The 12,075-nt window shown below is 40.1% G+C and overlaps 1 protein-coding gene across 2 annotated transcripts in view; it reads left to right on the top strand.

The window, feature by feature from the left end:
• Positions 1 to 6,922, top strand: part of arhgef7a (Rho guanine nucleotide exchange factor (GEF) 7a) — a 38,690-nt gene extending 31,768 nt beyond the window's left edge. For both annotated transcript variants that reach the window (XM_085433584.1, XM_085433583.1), the window contains 2 exons: positions 5,854 to 5,908; positions 6,055 to 6,922. In XM_085433584.1, coding sequence (XP_085289710.1) covers positions 5,854 to 5,908; positions 6,055 to 6,177 — 178 coding nt within the window. In that variant the 3' untranslated portion in view covers positions 6,178 to 6,922. The remainder of the gene's footprint in view (positions 1 to 5,853; positions 5,909 to 6,054) is intronic.
• Positions 6,923 to 12,075: the final 5,153 nt, after the last annotated feature.

Genomic DNA, 12,075 nt, shown 5'->3' with positions numbered 1-12,075 from the left:
AACTATTTTTAAATTCCTGTAGAACTGCAACCACGTAAGCTAGCGCAATAATTTTTTTTGCATATGAAACCGGAGGAGTTGTACTTACATCTTATGCCATCAGCTTGTCCTAGGTCACGGTTTCCTTCCACATATAGCTTTGCAAAAACTGCATAAAAAACGCTTGCAGCAACAAAAACATAATATCCTAGAAACACGCTTTGCCGATCCGATCAGCTGTTCGTAACACTTCCTACGTTGGAATAGACGTCAGCGCGAACTATCGCATGTCCGCCATTACCTGCCCGAAACCGGAAGTAACGTCATTTTTGCGGAAATGTAGTTTTTTACCATCAGGGCCTCATAAGCATATACTGGTGTTTTTAAAACTGTTTCGTTTCTGGGATTCTTAGAACTCAAATTGCACTGCTGGAAATAGTTTATTTTGATGCATATGCTGCTTTTTTGCAAATTTGCACTATAATATTTATTTACAGTTTTGATAAGCCCCTTAAATTTTTCTAATTAGAAATATATGTTAAAGAAACAAAAACAATTTTCAATTTTTTTTGTAGTTTATTGCACTTTTTTTTGCAATTTATGTAATTGCTATCCACTTAATGCATACCTATTATTAAAATTTGGGCTATAATGGTTGTATTGATGTATAGCAACTTGAAATGTTCCCAAAAATGGCATTACAGCATGTAAAAATATAATATAAGCTCTGGTTCTATTCTAGGTCTTAAAGGGTTAAACGGTGCTTGAACCGGTGCTTAAAGAATGGAAAACACAAACTTTGTCCAAAAACCTCTTGTGTTTTTATTTTTAGCAGTTTCTTTTTTCTGCAAAATGATAACCAAGTTAGCCTTTTCTGTTGATACACCATACCTCCTTTGGTTGGACCGGTGCTTAAACAATGGAAAACACAAACATTGTCCTAAAACCTCTCATGTTTAGCTGTTTTTTTTTATTTTATAAAAAGATAATAATGTTAGCCTTTTCTGCAGCTATGGGGTATATATGGTATCACTCTATCAAACAAGAAGACAGACAACATGTAACTATGATGGTGTTTGCTAGTTCACCTTACGTGCATTAATTTAATAACGTTAAGTTACTCAACCAGAGAAGAACGGCTGCTGCTGCCATAATCAACCGTCATCATTTCTGCTACACTGGCAGGGCTAGGGGCCAGGACTCTACTCTTCGTCTGTGAAGGTTCTCAGTCATCCAGGTCATTGTAGTCAAAGGAGCTTGCAAAGAAAAGCGTCTGGACTTCTTTAAGTTAATTGAAGACGTTTCACCTCTCATCCGAGAAGCTTCTTCAGTTCTAAGGTCAAATGGTGGAGAGTCCCAGATATAAACCTAGTGGGATATGTCTGTGAAGGTTCTCAGTCATCCAGGTCATCGTAGTCAAAGGAGCTTGCAAAGAAAAGCGTCTGGACTTGCAAAGAAAAGCGTCTGGATGAGAGGTGAAACGTCTTCAAGTAACTTAAAAAAGTCCAGACGCTTTTCTTTGCAAGCTCCCTAAACCTAGTGGGAGTATCCCCCCACAGAGGGACAAAAGGACCCCCTAATGATCCTCTAATCATTGGTGTCGTAAACCACCACCTCTGTTCAAAGATGGTCGCTCACAGTGGACATAGATGGCACTGTGAGCGACCATCTTTGAACAGAGGCGGTGGTTTACGACACCAACTCTCTGCCATCTATAATCCAGCTTTGAGTTCCCTCCCCAGATGCCTTAATGCCCACTCACATCCTGGGCCATCTGACCTCAGGAATTCGCATGATAAGGTGGGGCCAGGTTTCACAATGAAGTCACCCGAAACTCTGGCTGATTGGGACCCACACCCAGTTTCACACCTTGGCTCAGGCGATTAGAGGATCATCAGGGGGTCCTTTTGTCCCTCTGTGGGGGGATACTCCCACTAGGTTTATATCTGGGACTCCCCACCATTTGACCTTAGAACTGAAGAAGCTTCTCGGATGAGAGGTGAAACGTCTTCAATTAACTTAAAGAAGTCCAGACGCTTTTCTTTGCAAGCTCCTTTGACGACTCTACTCTTCGGTTTCTTGGGGGATGTTGCTAACTCCAGGTCTGATAACAGGCACCACACCAGCAGTAGATGTGCTCAGTGTGAGGTCTTGCAGCAAGCTATTAAATACTGTGCATTTCTCGGCTTTTAAAAAAACGCTATGCATTGCCAGGTGTTTCATCAGATTCGAGGTGTTACCTCCTTTGCACAGTATTACCGTAAAGCACTTGTTGCAGGCTGCGAGTTTGCATCTTTTGCTGTGAAGTACAGCCAAACTTTTGACCGCTTTGCCTTGGGCATTTTTAATCTGTAGCTCTGCTCTAAAAGAACGTACGTACCTGGGCCCACCTACTATCCTTGGAAAGGTAAAATTATTGGCTAGAATCCAAAGTGTATGACATCTCAAGAAAAAAAAGCACCGAAATGTGCGCTGCTTTTCGGTCTGGTTGCTACCGTTTATGTCAGAACCTATCGGTATCCATCCCTAGTCCTGACTGAAATTTGGTCCGTTTACAGCATTATGCCATGCGATTGCATTTGTCCCTAGCCATCAGACCCTCACGTTAACTTTTATTGAGTGGAAAAAAGCTAGCGTTCATCCTCCAGCTTCACTGTTTATGTTATGCTAACATAGCTCGCTAGCAATCATATAGCACTTCATTAAATACCAGCTAGTCCAACTTCAGTAACCCTACAAACGTCACTGCTGTTTAGTTTTCTGTCTTCGTTAATGTTGGAAGTGATAGCAGAGCCATATGTTTGTTTGTTTTTTCCAGAAACCTCCCTGTCAGAACTCTGCTATATCATGTTTAGGTGGAAACTAGCGAGCTAACTTCCTGCTAATTCATAGCTCTGCTCGGTTTTCATGGATGCCTGAATGTTAAACTTAATTGTTACACCTGGTAAAGCAGCAACGCTGATCATTTTATTAAAGATAAAAGAATTTAGACAGTTTTTAATGCTCAGTGATGCCGCAGTGTTCGTTTGACTTTGGGACCTGAAGCGGACAGAGTTTTGGACCCAGATTACTCCGCGAGGCTCCTGACTATGGTAGCCGTTAGGGGTGGGTTTTTATAATCGATTCATCGATTAAAATCGATTCTGGCTTGCATAACGTAAAATCGATTCATTAAAATCCTGAATCGATTTTTTTAATATAAATTTATTTTGCCCGAAATGCCAGAATCTCTGGTGACATCTCACAAAATTTCAAGAACCACCAAACAGTTAAGACAGTAAATGAGAGCAGGTACACGGATTCTGCACATAGACTTAAACACACAGCGCGACCCGCGGATCAGAATCAGTGAGATGTCGCCTTTCTCACGGTCGGGGCTGAAAGCCGACAGCTCGCTGATTCTGATCTGTCGGCGGGTCCGCGCTTTGTGTTCACGCCCTTTATGAGCCGATTCTAAAGCTGTTAGTTTGATCTCTCTCCAAACAATATTGACCGAACCAGCAGCAGAAGAAGATCCAAACGCTTCACATAAACATCGTCATGAATTCACTCTGACTTTTACTGTTTTGCTTCCACCGCGATGCACAGCTCTCTCTCTCTCTCTCTCTGTACTTCAAGAACAGTTTCCCTTTCTTCATTATTCGCTTGCTTGTTACACAAGTCTACTGTTGTTTACAGCGCTGTCAGCCGCTGTTTTTTTCCCTTTTACATTCTTCCGAAAAGAAAACCTCATTTCTGCTGTTCAATACTGAATAAATTTAAACTTTTTAAAATTATTCAAAATGCAAAACGCTTAACCGTGTCTCTAATAAAACCGCTGTAACTTCAGAGGTAATGTTCATATGTTGATTAATGGTTTTCTTTCGTTTTTGATGTACTGCAGAATATTTTTATAAAATCCCAGGCCAGGAAAATCACCTTCATGTTTTTCTGTGTTTTATCTTCAGCTACTTTGACACAAAAGCATCTGCTGTGACGCTCACACCTTTGATAAAGTCTTGCGAGTGTCAGCTTCCTTTTTATTGATACAAAAATATGTAAATGTACTGATCTGAATTATAATATTTCTGACTGTCAAAATTTCCCAGATTTAAATCGAATCGAATCGAATTAAATCGAATTAAATCGAATTAAATCGAATCGTGGATCGAATCGATTCGGGACCTTGTGAATCGGAATTGAATCGATTCTAGAAATCAGTGACGATACCCAGCCCTAGTAGCCGTAATTAGTGATGTGCAAATCATGAACGAATCGTTCAATACTTGAGAATCACTTTACTGACTCGTGAATCATGATTCACAAGCCCAACTGTCTCATTCACTGACTCATCCCTGTTGCTGTTAGCAAACTAATTTCACTAGCAGAAATTTATCCACCTTATAATTACAATTATGGGGGAAGAAACAACAGCCAGTTTCTTAACTGAACTGCTCTGCTCTGAACTGGGAAAAAAAGCCCTGAGTAGAAAGCTCACATCAAGACAATAGCTCCTCAGTTCACAGTAGCATCGCTCTGCTAACATGCCAACAGCACATTTGAGTTACTCACCCCGACCCTTCCTGTGCGGAATCATAGCGTAAGCGAATCACTCACTCACCCCCTCTTTTCCTGTGCTGAATTGTAGCATGAACGAATCACTCACCCCCTCCCTTGCTGTGCTGAATTGTAGCATAAAGGAATCATTCACTCACCCCCTCCCTCCTGGCTCACAGCTTCTTCTTCTTCTTCTTGGTTGGAAACCAATGTTAAGGCACATTACCGCCCTCTGGCTTGCAGCTCAGTGGACATTTAGATGAGAAAATATATATTTGACACATTTGAGCAAAATACTAATAAAATAAAATAACAATAAATAAAATGAATTTTCCCTTTAGAAATCGTAATTTTTTTGCTCTTTTTTGCTCTATAAAAATAGTTGTTTTTCTTTTTTAATCACTCATCTTAGTCGTAGGATATACATGAAAAGAGAAACAAAGTAAGTTTGAGTGAAAATGTAAATTTTTTGCACTCTCTGGGCAACTGACTTAGTGACTCAAATGACTCAAAAAACCCGATTCATTTTGGTGAGTGACTCATTCAAACTCGATTCAGTAAAAATCATCGAATTTACCATCACTAGCTGTAATGCTCTGACAATCACACCAAGCGGTGCGGCTTCATAGCTTACCAAAGTCGTACTAAAACATTTTGACAGATTTTTGAGCGCCGTGTTCCACATAAAATCGGTTCGAGGTCATTAAGCACAACCAGAATTCATACATAAGGCACACTGGATTATAAGGCGCACTGTCAATTTTTGAGAAAATTAAAGGATTTTAAGTGCGCCTTTATAGTGCTAAAATACGGAAGAAAAGAATATATCGTGATATATACTGTGATATGGATTTTACGCCATATCGCCCAGCCCTATGTGTCAGCCTTCCTTGTAGGAAAAATAAACTGTTGGTGTTGTTTTGTCTTTTTTTTTGACTGTTTGTTAGCAGTTTTAGAGATATCATTTTCAAATTTTGTGTGATGGTAGATAACAACAACAGCTTGAGTTGATTTAATTTGGGTGAAAATTTTGTCAAGGTCAGACAAAATGTGAAAATCAGTAATGCTTCATCTTAAAACTACAATACAATTGTCTATGACTCATTGTTAGCACCATTGTTTTTTTGCTTTGTTTTTTTTTCAAGTACTTCGCCCTACCACCTCACAATGATGCCTTAGCAGGCCTTCCACATCTAAAAAAAAAATTTAAAAAAATCACAAAACATCAAAGTCTCTTGCACTTTGGGGGAAGTTGCGCTCTCTAAGTGCGTTTGTTGTAAATATTTTTATTAATTTCTATAATTATTTTTAAAATTTTATTTATTTATTTTTAAATAGGAGCCTGGTGGACGTGGTATATGCCCTGAGGGATGAGGTTCAAGAGCTGAAACAGGTGATGTTGGATGTTTGTTGGGTAACTCATGATACTGTGTTTATAAAATTATAGATGTCAAAACTGGATAATTTTAAAGGCTGAGTGACTAAATGTCATCTTCAGATTTGTTTTAAAATGTATTTCATGATTGTTTTCCAACACAGGATAACAAGAAGATGAAGAGGTCACTGGAGGAAGAGCAGCGAGCACGGAAGGATCTAGAAAAAGTTGTTAGAAACGTTCTGAAGAGCATTAATGACCCAGCGTGGGATGAGACAAACCTGTGAGGCTCAAGTTAACACCCATGTGAAGCTTGTAGAAAGAAAGAACTTGTACAGTACCTGTGGACTTGATTGCACTGTTTGAAAGACATGAATTAAGCTCAGTTGCGTGAAGGTAAATGTCCATCTTAAGGCAAGTAAATGTGGGCTTGTTTGAGATGGATCCACCAGTGCACTTTAAGTGCCATTCAGCTTAATAGACAGGCCTTATTGAGATGACTTGTTAAACTTCCTCGACCATCTGTCCCAAAATAACATTCCTTGATCACTAAGCAAGCATGACTGTACTGAACCATCCAGCATCAATGTCTGTGGCTGTGTTCACGAAGCTGGAGGATAACTGGAGAGAGTTCCTCTCCGTCTGTTTACAATCATTTAACGGCACAACTATCCACTGTACAGAATGGTACTTTAATGGTGTTAATGGTCCAAAGGCTTTGACAAGTCTTAACTTGAACAAAGCCATTTCATAACCTCTTTATTTAATTTTTTATGAAATGATTTTTTTGCAGGGTATCCTCCTCAGACTCAGGCTAAGCCTGATGTTTTTAACCTTTAGCAAAGCTTGTGCCAGGAAACTCCTTTATGTCTGTTTTAAATCCATTTTTTTCTTTTGTTTTTGTTTGACAACTTTACTTTTTCATTTTTCCTAAGGGAACTGTACAGATATTAATGTTGTACTGTATATTGTAAATACTGCTAAAAGATGAGCCTTTGCCCGTTGGGATAAATAAATGTGTTTTTTGAGGTATGCTTTTGAATGCCGCTACTAAATCTACACCATCCCCATTTAGTATTATGGAAGGAATATATACACACACGCGCTCGCACTTGTGTGCCCGCTGGGATTAATACATGTCTGTCAGGAAACCTAATAAGAATACCAATATTTAAATTCAAAATTTTACTATTAAACTTTTAGTTTTTATTTAACTTGCCTGAAAGCTTTAGGTGACATAGAAAACCACAAAATCAGCTTATACGCCTTTGTGTGACTACTTCATTATTTCTTTTCAGCACCTATGCACAGAGGCTGTGGATAGGTGCTGGTTTGAAGCCTTTTTGGGAATCTCGCCATATTTCAACAGGTTTGAGAACCAATAATTACATGATGCTACGAGCAGAACTTATTTCTATCCCAAGAAAATCACAACAAGTTAAGTCAAAAAATGACTCTCACCAAAGAGTATACCTGTCTAAAAACTTTTTCCAGTGGTAGATGAAGTAATTTATATATAAATAATTTTTCAAAAGTCCACAGACTTAACAAGTTATTATTTTAAGCTCTACTTTGGTTAAATGTTGTTTAGTTTCTGATAAAACATCTTCACCTGAAAATGTGAAGTAAATAATTCTAGTGTTTAAAAGAACAGTGGTTTCCACTGAAATTTAGTAGACTGAATGAAACAGTATGTTTTCTATAGTATATCGTTACTAAAATATGGGCTTGTGAGATTTAACAGTGACTGTAGCTGAGTAATATTAGATTGAAATGTATCTAATTGGCTAATAACAGGCCAAACACTAATATCATGAACACAAATATGTGCCTAAACCATTATAAACCACTATATTCTTTCCTTTTGTGCTTTAGTATATTAGGTACTAAACAATAACATGTAATTAAACAATATTACATTTTATAACAACAACCACAACCCTGTTACTGTTCTTCTTACAAGTCAGTATATAAACATTTTAATGCAGAGATTTTTATGGATTTATTACAAGCAGTTTATCAGTAGAGTGTATACAATATACTATGCTATTACTGTAACTGGTTTTGTCTCATAGGATTAGTTAATACTTTGGTAATACTGTAGTAATAACTTGAAATTTCCATATTATCACCACTTTATTACCACTATTACCACAATATTACTGAGCTGTAATAAGCACCGATGAAATATTTGGCTCTCTGTGTTTACCTTTGATGACAGTAGAAAAAGCTCGCTGACTTGTCTACCTCTCATTTATATGTCAAATATCTGGACCGGGGTTAAATTCAACTTGCTCAATATATAGATCTGGTTTCTGAAGTTTCTCCACAGGGAAACATCTGGATTTTGCTGTTTTTGTTTTGTTTTGCTGTTTAGTGCTGAGAATAAAGACTCTGGGCTAAACTGGGTTCCATTGGAGCTGGAGATGAAGCCAACGGGAATGAAAATAACCAAAAGCAGCCAAAACTGTGAAGTAAGGGGCAATAAAGCCATACGCCCGGTCCTGCTGCTACACATGAGTGAATTAATTCATCTTATTCAGATGTCATTCTTCACTTGGCCGGAGGGTGCCTAACAATGGCTGCTAGGCCTTATTAGTTATTTATTTATTTGTAAGTTTTCAATTTTCACAACAGAGCACAAGCTAAGACCTACTGAAAATATTTTCAGTGTAGGCAATTAGAGAAAAGAAATCACAAACACTGGCAGCGAGACAATGTGAAACAATAAAAACAAAAATACGTAAGGGGTTTTACAGAACTTTGTGGAGTCAGAAATGGGAAAGGATCGAAAAGGCATCTTTCTTGTATGTGCTTTATATATTTCATGAAGTCAGACCACACTTCCTGGAACTCTCCAGCAGTTATGAAGCCCGCCAATGCTCGACAACATTGTTACTTGGATATACCCGTGGGTAAAATAGTGCTCCTAATAGACACAGCCGAGGAGGTTCTGAAGGAGGCCTGTGTAGCCACTCACCAATTCACTGGATTGCTTATTGAATGAAAGAGCAGCACCACAATAACTGAAGGTAAGTAACGATCACTGATTCGCATTTTCAACACAAATTGTTAGGTACCAAGCCCATTCTATGAACTTTGACACCAGTTTTGTGTATCCCCCCATGTTTTGGGAGAACTTTGCGAGTGAATGATATTCCAAACAGATCCACGAGGTAGAAGGAGGAGGGTTAGCTGAGAAAGAAAGCAAGGTAGGAGAGATATCAACTCTGCCATTGCTTTTTGGAAGCAATGCAATATTAAATTGAAAAAATAGGCCTTATACCAGCCTATATCTATTTTTCTCCCCCAGCCTTTCACTGTTTATTGCACACATTAAAAAGTGCCCTATCACCTTAACCTCTTGCCTTGTTTAACACAGTAAAGGTAAGTTTGGCATGAAAAACTGATGGCCAAAGTGCTTGACTATTTACATGCAATACCATGATATCATAGTGGTCTGTGTGTATTCTAGCTCTTTTTAAAAAATCCAGTCTATTGAATTCTATTGTGCACTCTGGTAATCGCGACAAGCTTTGTAGGGTGGAGAAGATCTCATCCGGCTGTTGTTGGATGAATAAGCGCAGATGTCAACCTTTTCACTGTGACTCTCACCTTGTCCACTCTGTTGTAATGAAAACGGCAGCCTTTTGTTTCATGTTGAATATTCCTTCATAGGAACAAAGGCACAATTCGCATTCATCCTGTGAGGCAGATCTCGGCAGATAAAGCCAGGCCAGCACTGCCACACTCTGACCTTGCTGGCATGACTCCCTGAAAGTGTTTGGCTGCCTCTCTATCCTAAATAATGAACTGGCTCATGAAAAGAGCCATTGCCTTACTGCTGGGAAGTTTACCTGGCACTCTGAGCATGATGTTGCCCATAAAGGTACATAAGTACACATTGCAGCTAACATTTGGGCTCCAGCTTGCTTTTATTTGTCCTTCAACTTTCCCGGGGAACACTTGAGAGCCTTCTTCTTCCTGTCAAGTGTCTGGTGGGTGAGAAACTTTAGAAATAAGGAGGCAGACGCATATTATCGGGGTTCTGACCTGCCCCAGCCCCTCTTCACTCTCTGACTCTTTCTTCCAACCAGGATGGAGTGACAGCTTGTCACTGTGGCTGCTCCACAATACAGCTCAGACCCCCCGACTATTGTGGAGCTCAGGAAAAAAAAAAGCACCAAGGTCTTCCTCTCTCTTTCCTTCACTCTTTTTTCTCCCTCTTTTCAAAGCAGAGAATCAATCAGCTGTACACACACACATACATACACACACACGACTCATTTCTTTTCCCTTCCCTCTGTCTATTCAGCAGCCAGTGATCATTTAGACTTGACATGTATTGTGAAAAACTGAGCTGCTTTGCCTCTTTCTTCTTCTCTTTCTTTCACTCCCTTTCTCTTTCAACTGTCTGTCATTAATGTCCAGGTCTTACAATATACGAACAGAGGAGAAGAAGAAAGCGAAGAGTGAGGGATGAATTGATGGATGGGAGGATAAGCGCTCAGTGTCCTTTCTTTAAAGATTTGTTATTGTACAGTACTGTCTCCCAGTCATTTTTGGTTGGTGTTTCAGTCTGAAAGCCCATCCACGTGCTCTTTTGTATGGGAAAGCAATAAGGCCCCATTGAATGAAGCTGAATGGACCTGCCATCCTTAGGGGCTGAGGCCTGAGGACTCCTATTCTTTAGCCCCCAATCTAATTGGAGCTGAAATGAAATGGAGGTTTCTTATGAAAATAGGCTTTGTTTGGCCGCAAGGCTGGTAATTCATAAACAATAAGCAGGGCCCCATTGTGTAGATAATAATATATTCATGCCGCTGGAGATGGGGAGAAAGCAAAGCGAAGGCTGAGGATATATAAGGAGGATAGGCAGAGACAGCGATGGAGAGTGAAGGGATAAGAAGAAGGGGAGGAGGAAGACGAGGGGCTAATAGCAAATAGTGGGTCAGAGAAAATTTGTAATAGTTGGGTAGAGGCAGAGGATTTATTAGAGGAAGGGAAAGGACTGAAAGTGGGTAGGAGTGAAAAGTGAGTGGGAGTGAGGAAGGTGAAAATAGGAGTAGGAGAGATAGACAAGATAAGAATGAGGCGAGGAGGGCGGGAGATTGGGAAATGGTTTTGAGTACCTCTGAGTCTACAGGTGACTGGTTTGGCAGCAGTGGGGGGAGAAGGCAAGTGAGTGAAAGTATCATAGAAAATGGAAAAGGTTGCACAGTGCAAATCTGTGTGGTGTTGAGAGTGGTGGAGCTGATAGAGTGGATTGGTCAAGTGCAGAGACAGAGCAGTGGAAAAAGAAAAAAACCCCCACAGTCAATGTCTGACAAGAGAGAGGAGAGAGGAGACCGGTGTGCCTGCGCTGGTGTAAACATGACAGGAGGGCTTTTACCGCCCGGAGACAGGAGTGTGGCTGAGGAGAGCAGGTGAGCTTTCTTGACACTCTGATGCATCAGTCCACGCAGATTATTGCTCTCTGTCATCATCTGTAATCGCACAGGTCAAAGCTGCGTCTGTGCGATGATCTCCAGCTTAGGCTGCACATCCCTAAAGAAGTGTCATCTCAAACAGCAGGACCAAAAAAAAGAGAAAAAAAGTGCTGGACTTAGTACGAGTGGAGTGACAGGCTGACTGAAGGGACCCTGCTTCCTGTATGTGATCTGAGCAGCTGCTTGGTTCATGTAAACGGGCTTGTTACCATTGATGGAGTGATTTTTACAAAGTGACTGGAAACATCCATTCCTCTGGAAGCTTTGGGAAACAAAAAGTGCTGCCAGCTGTGCTTCTAATTTTCTTTTTTCCCTCCTCCTCCTCCTCCTTCTTCTTCTAAAGTGGTATATGCTGGACAGAGTTTCGTGGAAGTGGAGGGAGAGGATTTTGAGGACCCAAATTCAAAACCCAAACTGTGAACACCGAGAGCGAGAGCTTTGAATTAACAGTGAGTAAATCTCAAATGGTACTAAATAGGTTGACTGAGTTTGCGTGTGTGTGTGTGTGTGTGGGGGAGTCAGGGCTGTTTGCATGCTCTTACACTTTTTTGTGCAACAAGTGCAGTGTCACCTGTGAGGTGTAACCCACATACAGGAGTTGTGGTCCACGCAAAAAAAAGTTTTTGTGGACACACTGTGCAAAAACTTGTCCACAGGTGTAAATATCAAATGGACAGAGCGATGAGCTTTTTACAT

The sequence above is a fragment of the Copadichromis virginalis genome, linkage group LG16, assembly GCF_057382275.1.
Source record: "Copadichromis virginalis isolate Kocher_CV1m ecotype Utaka linkage group LG16, C_Virginalis_male_GT1.1, whole genome shotgun sequence".
In the NCBI taxonomy this organism is placed as follows: Eukaryota; Metazoa; Chordata; class Actinopteri; order Cichliformes; family Cichlidae; genus Copadichromis; species Copadichromis virginalis.
The sequence above is the reverse complement of the archived record's forward strand: the minus strand, read 5'-3'. Positions and strand labels throughout refer to the sequence as shown.